A 14,274-nucleotide genomic window follows, 5' to 3' on the forward strand; every position below is an offset into this window, starting at 1 on the left:
AAATGTTCTTGGAAATGGGTTGTGTGTCCACACCAAAGTGTCAGAGTTACATCCACAAGGAGATGTAAGATCCTTGTTACCACCTACGTTGGGAATTGCCAAGGGAAGTATCTGCTTACATGACTGTGAAAAATGTCAATCACTTGTTTTTAAATTTTTAAAATTTATTAGTAATAAAATGGTGATAAAAATAGTAATATAATTAGAGTAATAATAATTTGGACAATTTGGATTAGGATAATATGAGACAATAGAAACAAAGAGTTACGGATGGTCCAGGTACCTCTTTCTGGGCAAAATAAGCCTGAAAAAGGACCCACATTAACAGAGGATTAACCCTTAAAAACAATAACCTGTTGCATATTCATACACCTCATACATGATGCATAAATTCCATTCAAACACAAGATTCTGTCTGGTCAACTTCTGCCTCTTAATCCTAATAGCGTCTTCAGGGCTGAGCGAGGTGGGAAGAAGTTCATTTCTTCTGATAATGGAGCAATAAGTTCTCTTTCTCTGAAAGATTCAGGTGTCCTGTGGCTGCTATCTCAGTGTGAGTCCTTTCTTTAAAAAAAAAAAATCTTACATAGCATAGTTTCTATGTTAACATTTTGTTATAACCTATAGCTATATTTCACACACTACTTAAGAAAATTAATACAGCATCAATTTCTAACATAACACATATAATATTCATTTGAATATTGCTGAAAGCCAATCATAAAATACGCATTTTTCACAGTGATCCAGCACAGCAACTCCATGTGTGAAACACTCTGCAGGGTCTGCTGAGCTAACAGGGGAAACCAGGAGATTTCAGCAAGCACGGGGTGAATTACCAAACCCTGAGCCATTAAACTGTAAACTGCGAATGGGTAAAATGGCAGCAAGGCTACGGGGGGAAGGCCGAGGCTCCAGCAAACCCCTCAGCAACGCCCACCCGCTCTGCCCCGGCAGCACGAGGCCGATCGCGCCGGGCCGAGCGCGGGCCCCGCCTGCGGGCGCTGCTGCTGAGGGGACGGGCCCGGCACCGCCCCCGCCCCGGCTCCCTCCTCATCCCGGCTCCGTCCCGCCGCCGCTCCGCGCCGCGCTGAGGGTGAGTGCGGGCCGGGGGGCAGCGGGTGCGCCCAGGGGCAGCTTGTCCTCATGGAAAACGCCGTGGACAGCTCCCCGCCGGGGCAGGCTGCGGGGGAAGCGGGTGCGGGACGAGCAGGCCGGGCAGGGCTCGGCCCGGCCCCTTTTTGTCGCTCTGCCGGCTCGAAGGGCTGAGCTTACATGGGCTAATCCAGACCGAGTCCACGCGTGGGGCTGCTCGAGGAGCCTTAAGGCGCTTTGCTGACTCACAGCAGCTGCAGTGTTGTGGCAGACTTGGGAAGGACCCTTTTCCTCCCGCTCCCGAATCTCGTGTCTGTGGCTCCCGATGGAAACATCGCAGGGTAAAAAGGGAGAAATTGAGTTTTGTGCACCGTGACAGCAAAGGCCTTGCGGCTGCGGGCAAAAGTTGTTGAAACGCTCCGGGCACCACAATCCGGAAAGGAAAGTGGGAGTCCTGGTGACTTTGGAGTGATTTATATGGCACTAAATTACCAGGGCAAAGGCTTGAGGTACACTTTGATATCAGTCGTGTAAGAGTAGGAGTTTTATGACACACCCGGTTTAATGCTGTGCCGTGCTCTTTGCTCCCAAGATAAACCCCCAGGTTATAACTTCCTGCTGGAAGACAAAATGCCCGGTTCTCCAATAACCTTGTAATTTGAAGGGGGAAATGTGACCACCATCCTGCTCTACATGTTCTATTTTCAGTGTGTCACCTGTCAGGTGCTAACCTCAATTACAGGTGCATGCAGTTGGCTTTTCTTCATTACTTCAGGGTTTTAATATTCTTACTGATAATTGTTTACCTCACTTGCCGTGGACAGAGCCAGCTGCTGTCTTCACCTTGCTCCATCAATGATAATCCTTTGCAAATGAGAAATAAAACCCCAAAAATCCCTTGTGAGGGGTGCAAGAGGAAGACTTTGCAGCAGTTCCCTGAGGTGGCCTGTTTTTCCCTACACTGACAGATTGTGCTGGTGGGTCAGTGCAGGGAGGCACCAAAACCTCATTACAAACATCGTGGAGGCACCAGCTGGGGTTTGATTGGGAGAATTATCTCCGTGCTCTCTGCTGTCTTTTGCTGGGCTGTGTCATGCAGCACTCTCCAGAGTGACCCAGTCTGAGGTTTGGGGTTGTGCAGGATGGTTGTGGGGAAGGGCCCTTGTGCTCTGTGGCAGCAGGGAGGGAGCTGGAGTGAAGCAGGGCAGGCTTGTGGGGGCTGCTGGGCAGGGAAGAGTGAGAATGTGGAATGTGGGGCACCATGGCAGAGGCTGCAGGCTGCACCTTCTGCCCCATGCTTCTGTCTCAGGCCTGCATGAGGGAGCACAGAACCATTAAACAAAAGCCACACAGGCCCTGGTGTCCCCTGGCCGCTGGTGTAGATGTCTGTAAATGCCAGGAGCTGTTCACCAGTTTATGACTCTGAGAGGCTTCCTGGGAGCTGCAGGGCTGAGCATCAGTCATCTGGCCAGTGGCTCTACCCAAAAGTTCAGTTATCATTGCTGAGGTGCTGGGTTTTATTAGTATTTTATATGAGGATGATCTCATATAAATACAATATAAATGTAATTAATCACTGATGTAGCCCAGCTCCTTCCAGCTCAGGGGATTTCTGAGCCAGGTTCTTTTGTAACTCCCAACTTACCTTTTACTCCCAGGACTCGCCCAGTTTCCTGTTGAATCTATGAGAAGTGCCTGCACTCACAATGTCCCTTGGCAAGGAGTTCCACAGGTGTGGTTCCCAGTGCATGAAGAAGCATCTCTCTTTAGGGAGCAGGCTGGAAATAAACTGACTTCATGTGGTGGCCCCTAGCTCTGGGGTGATTTTAAGCCGTGCTTGACAGGAACTATGCAGAGAACTCCTGGTTTGTGCAGGTACAGAGAGGTACAAAAAGCACAAATTCCTTCAGCCAGTCCCTGTGCTGGTAGCTCTTGGAGTCCAAGCTCAGCAACTCTTCCATGCATGTATTTCACGTGTTGCCACTTCCCCAAGCATTCACAGGCTCCCTTTCTCTGGCAGCAGCACCATGGCTGTTCTCTCCAAGGAGTATGGCTACGTCATTCTGACTGGGGCTGCCAGCTTTGTCATGGTCACACACCTCGCCCTCAATGTGAGCAACGCCCGCAAGAAGTACCGTGTGGAGGTGAGTGCTCTGTGGGGCATGGCAAGCTTGCTGACACCTTCATCGGTTTGGGGTGACTTGCTGCCATGGCTCTCCTGAAAGCTTAACACAGCTTGGGATTTGGGGCATCAGGCTGAAAGAGCTTGGCAGCACTGATGGGCAGGAAACTGCTCAGCCCTTTTTCCCTGCAAATGAGACTTGATGCAGCACTGGGGGAAAGGGGTGGTAGTGGCACAAAAGTGACAGGAGGCTTTCTCAAACTCAGGGGGAACATGTAGGCGCTGTCACAAGTCTTTCAAGTGACCTTCCCTCAGCATCTGTTGGGGAGCCGTTGTGGCAGGCAGAGCTGTGGGCTGGGTGGGGACAGCTGTGAGTCAGGCCCATGGCATGCAGTGGCTGCTGTGCCACTTGGCTTCAGCACAAACCACTGCTCCTTTGCTCTTTCACCACTTCACTCATGGAAGTGACAGGCAGGGGTGAGCAGGAGGGCAGCTCCAGCTGCCTGTTGGGGTGATCCCATTCCTGCTGCATCAAGGCAGGATTGGAGCACGTGTAGCCAGTGTGTGTGGTGCACAGAGGGCTGGATTTGAGGCCTGGGGAAGCCTCTGCAGCCAGACAGCAGCTCCAGGAAGGCAGTGACCTCGAACAGAGCCCCAGGGCAGGCACGGGTTCTAAGCTGCCATTGCAGGCTGGTCTTGCAAGCACCCAGGCAGCTCTGGGCTCCTGGGGAGAGGAGCTGCAGGCCTCCCTTGCTGATGCTTTGGTGCTGGTTTATTTTTTGGCAGTACCCAACCATGTACAGCACGGACCCTGAAAACGGGCAGATGTTCAACTGCATCCAGCGTGCGCACCAGAACACGTGAGTGACCCCTCTGAGCAGGGGCCTGGGGACACACAGGGCTGGGGACAGGGCCCATGGCCCCAGAGGTGCTGCTGCCTCTGCTTTGATCCAGGCTCAGCCTGCAGAGCTTAGCAGGAAGGCTGTGCTGGCTCCTTCCTATGCATTAAACCTTGGGATGGTGCTGTGAAGTTGTCTCCTCTTCCCCAGTTCCCACCAGTTTGCTTCCATGGGTAGATGTTAAGATGTGAGGAATCTTGTTTCCAGAAGGTTCTGATTTGTTGTGCTGCCCAGGTCTCCCTGGGGAGAGGCCCAAGTCTACCCAGCTGCTGTGGACAGGTTGCAGCAGCACATCAGAGGGGTGCTGGGAAGCACAGCTCCTGGGGAATGTTTAGAGTGGCTCAGAGAACAAAATGGAAAGGGTGGGTGGGTGTCCTGGGAGAGAGGCACAGGCTGGGAGGAAGCCCCTAAAATTGTGTGCTCAGATCTCTTCTTTCCTCAGCCACAGCGCTGAGCACAGAGACTCGTGATGAGCCCAGAATGCCCTTGGCAGGGAATGTTTGCAGTTTCTGCCCTCTTGGAGTTTTGTCTTTGTAAGCAGCCTGAGCACAAACACAACCTCCCCTCACTTTTATTTTCAGATTGGAAGATTACCCTGCCTTCCTGTTCTTTTTAGGCACTAGTGGAATCTACCACCCGGTAAGTGATGCAGGACCGTGCTCTGGCTCCCTGACCTGGGCAAGGTGGGGGGCAGGAGGCCAAGACAGCCCCTTCAGTAGCCACATCACACTTAACAGCAGTGCCCCTTCTTAAAATGTAGTTGTAGAAGGTCTCCTGCAGGAGAATCACAAGTAATAAACTCATTACTGCTGTTTTCAGCTGTTAGAGCCCTTCCCCTAAAGGTGCCTTGTTAGACAAAGCAAAGCATTTGCAGCCTCCACTCACTGAGTGGGAAGAATCCTTCAGGCCAGTTTTTCCAAGCCCTGCCAAAGGAAGTCAACAAAAGCCTGGATTATTTTTAACTGAGAGATGCAGACAACTTGGGAGGAGATAGACCAAATCCAGTAGCTCTGTCTTTGCCATCAAAAGACAAATTAGGTCTTTCCTGCAGACAGACTCCTTTTCCAAGAGGGAAGGAAGCAGTGTAAACACATCTGGCGAATGGGAGTCACATTGGAATGAGCTCTAAATGAAGAGTCAAGGTGGAAGTTTGGAGCAGCAGCTGCCTCCACCATCCTGCTCCTTGCTTTGGCTAAGAAGCCAGGGGTAAAATGAGGTTGAGCACCTGGTTGCCTGCACAACTTTGCTCAAGCCTCCAAAGCCTTTTAATGCTTCTCCTTTCTCTGCAGCGAGTGGCCACAGGGCTTGGCATGACCTGGGTCCTTGGGAGAATCATCTATGCCTATGGCTACTACACGGGAGGTAGGACTGTGCCCTGCAGCACACACTGTTGACACTCAGGGCTCCTACAGTGACCTCAGGACTTGGCTCCCAGCCAGGTGTGGAGGAAAGGGTGCAGATCTACAGGCTGCCAACACTGCAGCATGCTCTTCCTGCTCCTGGGAAGAGCTCTCCTCCAGCAGGAGTGCCTACCCTAAGAGGCCTGAGCTGTTTTGCTCTTGGGGTTTCCCTTTAGTTCTGCTCCCTCTTCACTCTCCAGGCTGGGCTAGTCTTTTAGTGAACTGACAAATTCTGATTTTTCTTTTTTCCAGAACCCAAAAACCGAAGGAGAGGGTCCTTTGCTTCCGTGGCACTCCTTGGGCTGGTGGGCACAGCTGTCTATGCAGTCTATGAGCAGCTGGGCTGCCAGTTCGTCTGCAGATGCTAAAGGGACTTTTCTGTTTTCTTTTAGAACACTTGGCTTCCTATGTTTTTTTCCCTTTTCTTTCTCAATAAAAGGAAGTTGTCCATTCTTTATTTTCATTCTGTAGTTACAGAGGGTTTTCTTAAGAAGCTCTGCAGAATGCTAGAACTATTCTGGTTTTGTGGGACTACAGAAATCTGTCTGTCAGGCAGAGATGTTCCTTCTAGCTTTTATGATTTTAGTGATCAAAAAGCCACCTTGCAGCTCATTTAACTCATACAGCAACAACCCCATTTCTGGACCCCTCAATTAATGTCACACTGAGAATTTGTTCCAGAGTGAGTATTTATTTGATTGCTAAAAAAAGACATAAGAAAACAATTGAAGTTGTTGCTTCATCATGTGTATAAAGAACAGTAAGTTTGCAGGAAGGAAGTGAGATAGCTTTCACTATTCCGTGCTGGAGCTCACCCCCTCTCTTGTGTGGAGGTGATTCTCAAGGCCATGCCTGGCCCAGGCAGCATCAGCCAACCCTCCCCACAATGTTTTGTCCCACTTGTGAGTAAGGTACAGATAGAAAAAACCAAAAGTTGAGGTTACCAAGGGTCTAGAGGGAATAAACAATGATGCATTTAAGGCTTTTATGTGGTTACAGAATAGACAGGGTCAGGATAGCTACAGGATATAATTGTGTCCAAGAGCTCAAACCTGCATTGATGTAGGGTCCTAAGCCAGAAGTGAAGCTGATGGAGGGTGGAAGGCAATGGGAATCAAGGCACACAGCCTGGGAAGCCTGGCCACTGCCAAGCCTCTGGTAACACCTCTGTGGCTGCAGGAGCTGCTGCCCAAAGCCAGATTGGTGCCTCCTGCTCTGAGCTTCCCACTGTCCAGCAGAGCTGAGCCCTGAGTGTCCAACCTCCCCCTGCAGGAGCAGGGTGGTTAAACTCTGCTCCAGCTCAGCTTCATCCCCCCGGGCACTGACAACTGTAGGTACTTTATTGCTGTGTACATGATCCACATCTCTGGCTGGCAGCAAGGAGCTGCCTGATGCTGCCCTGACAGGCCCCAGAGGCACTAAAACACAGACTCCACATCCCCCATCTCCACACAGACAGTCTTCAGCTGCGAGTAGTACTCGATGGCTGCCCGGCCGTTCTCCCTGCCAAATCCTGCAGGGAAGAGCTGCAGTGAGGACACAGCTCCAGGCAGTGCCAGTGGCCACACACAGCCCCTGGAGCTGCCAGGTACCAAGAGAGGGCACACAGAGCTCACCTGAGGACTTGTATCCCCCAAAAGGCAGCTCCACTGGGCTGACGTTGTAGTTGTTGATGAAGCACATCCCAGCCTTGAGAGCAGCCACTACCCTGTGAGCCTTCTGGATATCCCTGCAGGAAAAGAGCAAATTCAGCTGGACCCCCTCCTTCCCAGCCAGGCAGCTCCCACTGCAGAAAGGCCAACAGGGCTTTTTGGAGTCCAGCCTGCCTTGCTCTGCCTTTGCCTGCTCCAAGGAGGCAGCACCACTTCCCAAGGATGCTCCAAGAGCATTCAATTCCAGAGGGCAGGACAAGGACACCAGCAATACAGCGTGGGGCAAGTAGCCAACAGCAGCACAGCAGGCTCCTGATGCATGCTGCAGGGGCAGGAAGGCAGGCAGCAGGCCAAGCCAGGCTGGGAGGAACCCAAGGGACAGCAGGGCCCACCCAGCACTTGGGGAAAAAAAGGGAGATGTGCAGTCATTTACAGATTTCCCTTTTGGCAATGCCTTGCCTCAGCTTTTCTGGAAGCCCAGGCACTTCTGGAAGAGGAGCAGAAATCACTGCAGTATTTCAGTCCCCAGAACGATGCCAAACACTGCCCAGTCATACCTGGTGAAGACACCACCTGCCAGGCCAAATTTAGTGGCGTTGGCTCTCTCCAGAACCTCCTCCTCCGTGTCAAAGGGCAGGATGGCCATGACAGGCCCAAAGATCTCTTCCTTCACACACGTCATGTCATCCTTGCAGTTCCCTGGAAGCGTGGCAGAGCACAAGGGCTTCAGGAGGAAGAGCAGCAGCACAGCCTGTGCACTCAGCAACCCACACAGCCTTGGAGACAGCCCCCAGCATGGCAGAGCAGCCAGGCACACCCTGCACCCCAAAAGCACCAACAGCACAGATTTCCCTGCATGCAGCTCTTGGAAGCCTCAGCTCTCTCTAGGACCCCCATCCAAGTGTCCATCCACGCTGGGGCCATCACAGAGCCAGGTTACAAAGCTGAACTCATTTCTCAGGAGAAATCCCACAGCATCCATGGTACCATGGCTGAGATGGAGCCTACCTAGCACACAGGGCCTCATGTAGTAGCCATTCTTCAGCTTCGGGTCATCTGGCACGTACAGGTCCCCACCACACAGCACCTCTGCCCCCTGCAAAAGAGCCAAGAGAGGAATGGATGCAGGCACATCCAGGAGCATCCTGCCCAGCTCTGGCTGGCCCTTGGCCTATCCCAGCAGGCTCTGCTCAAACATTTGTCCCCATGTTTCTTTAAGTGCCTGTTATGTACTGAAATCCTGCAATCAGGTGTACCCAGAGCTTTCTCCCCTCCAGGCTAAACCACCCCAGCTCTCAGCCTTTCCTCATGTGTTTTTCCTGTACTGAGGATTCCAGAGCTTGAAGTGGTGTCTCAGCAGAGCAGGTCAGAGGGGCAGAATTCCCCCTCATCTGCTGCCTACACTGCTTTGGATGTACCCCAGGGCACTGGGCATTTCTGGGTGACAGCACACATGGCTGGGGCATGTCCAGCCTCTCATCCACCAGTCCCTCCTTGCAGGAAATCCTTCCCTGCTCCATCTGCTCATCCCTCAGCCTGGATTGATAGCAGGGGTTGCTTTGACCCAGGTGCAGCACCCTGTACTGGGCTCAAATCACCTCTCTGTCCTCCATGTGCCTTAACACAACTTCCAGGAGGATCTGTTCCATGATCTTTGCACAGTCACAGCAGTGAAGCTGATGGGTCTGGAATTCCCAGGCTCTTGTCCACCACCCTTTTAGAAAATGGGTGTTTTTCCTTCTCCAGTCACTTAGGACTTCACCTGACTGCCATGACTTCTCAAGTATCATGGAAAACAGCTCAGCAACTACATCAGCCAATTCTCTGAGGACCCAGGGATGCATCCCAGCAGATCCCACAGACTTCTGTATCTAGTGGTCCAACACACCCACTGAGTAAACCAAAAACAACCGAATAACCCAGCTTAACTGAGAAGGCACAGGGCAGGAGGGCAGCTGGCAGTGTGTCTGTCCAACAGGAGAGATTTCAGGGCAGCATCACAACCTCACCTGCTCCTTTGCCTGCTTGATGAAGCCCTGCACACGATTCAGGTGGGGCCGGTTGATGAGGGCTCCCATCCGCGTGTCCTCCAGAAGAGGGTCCCCAATTTTGATTTTCTGGGTGCGTTTCACCACCTCCTTTGTGAAGGTATCCAGGATCTTCCTCTCCACAAACACCCTGGTGCCATTGCAGCACACCTGGGACACAGGACAGGCAGCTCAGAATAAGAAACACAGCACTCCACAGTCCTTCCCTGCTTGGAAGAGGCTTTTGGAAAAGCTCCTTGTCCTTTGGGGACAAGGAACACAAGGAGATCACCCTGGGGCTGTGACTGCACTCAACAGTCCTTGCTGGACACGTGGTTCTGATGCCACCAGGTGGCAAAAACGCATCAGGTCACCAGCAGCAAAGACCTTGAGCTGACTCCTGAATTCCTAGAAATAACCCTGCTGAGCAAATTTGCCAACAGGATTACACAAAACCTGCAGCACGGGGGGATATCCCGAATTTGGGAAGGACAGAAGCCTGTCCTCAGGCTCAGCACATCAGGCTGGAACCTGCTGCCCCTGCAGGGGACACCAGCACAGCTTCTCCTGAGCTGTGAGTGCCACACTGGTGCCCAGGGCACAGGGGCAGCTGTGCTGAGCTGGGTGCTCGGTGCCAGGGAAGGACAGGACACTGGCTAAGTGTGCTAAGGCACACTCTGCTGGGACACCCTGGCTCCTTCCAGGGCATCCCTTGTGACACTGCCCAGGGAAAGGTGTGGCAGGATGGGAGCCCCAGGGCACCCCTCACTTACAGGAGGTCACACCTGGCCCCACCCCGCCCCACAGACACACACACCTCGCCCTGAGTCAGGAAGTTGGCCATGAGGGCTCCCTTCACAGCATTCTCCAGGTCAGCATCTGAGAAGATGATGAGGGGGGATTTGCCCCCCAGCTCCAGGGTGACTGGCTTTATCCCTTTAGCTGCCATCTCCATGATCTGAGGGGAACAAGGACACAAGAAACAAGTGATCCACTGGCCAAGGGGAGGCTGGGGGGGAGAGGCAAGAGAGACACAAAGGGCTAATCACCAACAAGAGAAGCAGCACAAAGGGCAAGATGGGCTCCCTAGATGTGGTGAGTTCAGATGAGGACAGCCACAGAGGGTCTGGGGGTACAGATAAAGCCAACAAAACATGGAGAGGCATTTGCAGGAAGTCTCGTGCTCAGTGTAAGCTGCAGGCAGCTTTAGCTGCCATCTGTCACTGCAACCCACAGGTACACACATGTAGGGAGTGTTCATGGGACATTTCCCCTCCTTCAACTCAGAATTTATTCCCAAAAGTCTTTCTTTAATTTTGGAATAATAAACTGAGGGTGAGAAACTCACAGAAACTATCCCCTTGCTTAAAAACAGTAGGTTGCATGCAGCTTTAGTGCTTTATAGCAACCAGAACCACATTTTTCTAGTGCTGCTGTTTCATGTACTCTCCTCCCAACATCAACACCCACCTGAGCAGCTCAGAGACTTCACTGCAAACAGCAAGTGAAGCTGTCCAAGGGGTTTCTCCCCCAAGCTCATGCCCAGCAGGTTAACTGGATCCCCAGCATGACCCTCTGTGTGCTGCAAGCTCCTTGCCCAGCCCCAAAAATGCTGCCACACTCAGAAGCCCCATGCAGAAAAGCTCAAGGAGATATCAACTACAGACTGATTGCAGTTGATACAACCCTTGTCTCAAGGTGTCTTTACCTTCATGCCAGTTGGCACACTGCCAGTGAAAGAGATTTTGGCCACATCTGGGTGCTGGCAGAGGAGCTGGCCCGTGGCAGCCCCACCCTGCACCACGTTGAAGAGCCCCTTGGGCACTCCAGCCTCTGTGAAGATCTCTGCCAGCCTCACCACAGAAATAGGGGTGAAGGGTGAAGGCTTGAAGACCATCGCGTTGCCTAAGGGAACCCAGACACAGGCGAGGTGGGGTTAACACCCAAACTGCTTCAGGGAAGAAACAACAACAATCCCCACCCCACACTGTGAGTTTGTCTCAACAGAGCCCAGAAGTTTCCCCCAGGAGAGGAGGAAACACTTTTAGTTGATCACTGCTGCTGGGGAGAGGCTGGGGGACATGGGGCTGCTGGTCTTGCCCTGCAGACATTCCCAGAGACCTTCCCCATCTGGTACAAAGCCAAGCTATTGTGTTTTTCTGGATGCACTCCTAACTTCTCAATATCTGACATGTTCCTCCTTGCATTTCCCTTCCCTTTCTGCCAGAGGAACTGCCTGAACACTCTGCTAATCCTTCAATACTTCAAGGTAATCATAGACTTCATCCCAGAGATCACTGTGCCCCACAGGATCACTTGGCTTTGAGGAGACACTGGGGTGGGCAGAAAGGCTCCATTACCACAAGCCAAGGCGGGGCCAGACTTCCAGCAGGCAATCTGGAAAGGGTAATTCCAGGCTCCAATGCCAACACACACCCCAAGGGGTTCTCTCCGAGTGTACCCAAAGGATCCCCCTGGAAGCTGGATGTGTTCACCTGCAAAGAAACAGCCAGGGGGTAGAAAAGAGCAAAGTCCCTTCTTGTCTGGTCAGAGCCCCCAGGGGTCAGGTCTGGCTTTGCCTGGGAGCAGAGACACAGTTTTACCCCAGCAAGCTCACAGAAGGTGTGTGAGTGCTTTCAGAACCCTTCCAAGCCCTTCAGGAATGGCCCATCTCTCAGGGAAATCAGCAGCAAAGATGGCTTTGTGCCATTGGAGTTAGCAGGGAAGGTGGGACAGAGAGCAAAGAGCAAACTGCAGTGACTCCTCACCCGCCAGAGATCCTGCCAGCCCTGCGTAATACTCCAGGCACTGCCAGGATATGTCGATGTCCACTCTGGCCTCAAAGATGGATTTCCCATTGTTGATGGTCTCCATGGTGGCAATTTCCTCCCTCTGCTCCTGTGAGCAGCACAGGACAGAGACAACATGTTAGAGAGGCTGAGCAGAACACCCCAAGGAGACAGCACACAAATCCCAAACGAGATCCTGCCATGAGAAACGGCCATCTCCAAAAGGGACATTCCCTACTGCTGTTCATCAATGTCCCCGTGGTGACTGAGTGCAGGGCAATGTCAGAGGGAAAGCTGCAGGGGTTCACTGCTGGTCCAGTCTTGTTTAACAACCCTGTTTATCTAAAAGATGAACAAACATGAACTTAGAGAAGCCGTCTGGCAAACAATGATAGAATTCGCAGAACTGAACCGGGAAGAGCAAACAGCAAGATCAGGATGGAACCAGAGGCCAGTGAAGAGGGACAAAGCAATGCAGCTGGGAGGCATCCTTTAACAGAAATGTCACCCTGCTCTGGAAGTCTGCAAAAAGCAAAAGTTTGGCATAAAGGAAAGTTTTCTCATGACTTATACACACTGGGGAAAGTCTGGGTTCTTACAGATGTGTAAGAACTTAATGGAGATTAACTTGATGGAGATTAACTCTGAAGCCCAAGGACCTGTTTTCTTAGAAAGGAGTCTGAATTAAAACCTCACTTATGTGCATCCTCCCATGTGTACTATCTGACAGATAAAAACCAGTACTCCTACTTTCTCTAATTGCCAGGACACATTCCAGTCATGTAACAACAGCCTCCGACAAGCCAAAAGTTCAGCCATGCCAGTTATGCAACTTCAGCTCTGAAACTGTGTGCAGTGAAATTTAATCTTTGCAGCTGTTAAAAGAACCACAAAGCCTGCAAGATGCCAAATGGGCCGCTTCAGTTTTATGCTGTCTAACAGAATTCAGCTGAGAAAGCACACAGTGGCCTTGAATCCAGTGATAAGGCCAAAGCTGCAGGCACGGATGCTGACTCCAGTGATAAGAGCAAAGCCCTGCCTGAGACAGCCTCCTGTCTCTTCTGGCCAAAGGTGGGTTTTAACTCCTGAGCAACTCCTGGAGCTCTGCAAGTCCTGCTGAAGCCTCCAAGAGCCACAAGGAAGCTCAGAGACAGAAGCACCCCTGTCCTCCCCAACATACCCGAATAATTCTGGCAGCCTCCAGCATCACTCGGCACCGCTCCATGCCTGACATCTGACTCCATATTTTAAAGGCAGCTTTTGCACTCTGCACAGCCAGATCAACTTCCTTCTCCCCAGAGCAGGGCAGCTTGCACAGCACACGACCTGGGCACGTTTTTGAACAGGGAATAAATGAGATAGAAATCTCAGAAAAGGGGTCCAGAACGCGGTTTACTTGCACCAGACCCCAGATACTTCAGTCAAGCCAATTACACCAGGCACAGAATTTCCCACTGAAACCCACTGATTTGTCATCAAAATTCAGCCAGAGAAGAGGTGCTGCAATTCAGCTGGTTCCAATTAAAAGAGCTGACATTGCCCACAGTCGTGTTCTGGTTACTAATTACCTCCAGTTGCTACAAAATCCCTGGCTTTTCCAGTTGAGTTTGTTACACTTACACCACCCTCTTCAAGGCTCTCGTTACACATTCCCCATGGGGGTTAAACACTTAGAAACGATTCTGCTGAACGCTACACACCGATAACTACAATTACATAACTACAGAGATATTTAAATCGGGGAGGTTTGCCAAAATCGGGCAGTGACAGAGCGAGAGCTGATTTCTGCACGAAGAACGATGATGGCCAAACACTGAGGCAGAGCTCCGCCACTGCAGCAGGGGCGACCGAGGGGCAGCAGGACACCGCATATGTGACACCCGGGTGAGCTGGGGGAAGCCGAGGACACCGGGCCCTGCAGGCACAGAGCTCTCCCAGCCCCCGGAGCTTTCCCGGTCGGTACCTGTGGCCGGCTCGAACACCTCCTCCAGCTGCCCGCCGTCGGCGGGTTGGACGCGGGCTCCCGCGCGGTAGTTGAGGGGCTGCTGCACGGTGAGGGTGCCGGTGGCGGAGCTCATGGCGGCGAGGCCGGGAGCGACTGAGCGCAGCCGGGGGAGCTGGAGGAGGAGGCTCGGGAGCCGGGACTGTGCCAACATCGGCGGGATGGATCCCGTGAGGCGCCGCGGCCGGGAAGCGCCGCCTCTCCCTCAGACGCCTTTTCACAGTCAGGGCCCGCCCCGCCCGGGGCGTGCCGCCCGCCAGGCAGCCGGGCCCGCTCCCCAGCACCCAA

At 52.4% G+C, this 14,274-nt stretch overlaps 2 protein-coding genes across 7 annotated transcripts; one reads left to right on the forward strand and one right to left on the reverse strand.

Annotated features, from left to right (window-relative positions):
• Window positions 1–918: 918 nt before the first annotated feature.
• Window positions 919–5,979, forward strand: MGST3 (microsomal glutathione S-transferase 3). Of its 6 annotated transcripts, none has more exons than XM_064719234.1 (6): window positions 919–1,096; window positions 3,116–3,239; window positions 4,004–4,077; window positions 4,698–4,755; window positions 5,406–5,478; window positions 5,769–5,979. In XM_064719234.1, the coding sequence occupies exons 2-6, from the start codon at window positions 3,123–3,125 to the stop codon at window positions 5,882–5,884; spliced, it is 438 nt and encodes a 145-aa protein (XP_064575304.1). In that variant the 5' UTR covers window positions 919–1,096; window positions 3,116–3,122; the 3' UTR covers window positions 5,885–5,979. The 6 variants fall into 6 exon arrangements, with proteins under 6 accessions (XP_064575304.1, XP_064575306.1, XP_064575307.1 ...); XM_064719236.1 differs by having other exon boundaries at window positions 3,119–3,239; XM_064719237.1 differs by lacking the exon at window positions 919–1,096 and adding an exon at window positions 1,293–1,436.
• Window positions 5,980–6,187: 208 nt separating this feature from the next.
• On the reverse strand, window positions 6,188–14,186 carry ALDH9A1 (aldehyde dehydrogenase 9 family member A1). Its single transcript, XM_064719229.1, has 11 exons — window positions 13,948–14,186; window positions 13,165–13,310; window positions 11,964–12,093; window positions 11,556–11,690; window positions 10,904–11,100; window positions 10,013–10,153; window positions 9,178–9,366; window positions 8,177–8,264; window positions 7,726–7,867; window positions 7,133–7,245; window positions 6,188–7,029 (listed from the first exon to the last, which is right to left on the reverse strand). The coding sequence occupies exons 1-11, from the start codon at window positions 14,138–14,140 to the stop codon at window positions 6,935–6,937; spliced, it is 1,569 nt and encodes a 522-aa protein (XP_064575299.1). The 5' UTR covers window positions 14,141–14,186; the 3' UTR covers window positions 6,188–6,934.
• Between the last annotated feature and the right edge of the window lie 88 nt (window positions 14,187–14,274).

Source organism: Zonotrichia leucophrys, chromosome 8 (assembly GCF_028769735.1).
Source record: "Zonotrichia leucophrys gambelii isolate GWCS_2022_RI chromosome 8, RI_Zleu_2.0, whole genome shotgun sequence".
Classification (NCBI taxonomy): domain Eukaryota; kingdom Metazoa; phylum Chordata; class Aves; order Passeriformes; family Passerellidae; genus Zonotrichia; species Zonotrichia leucophrys.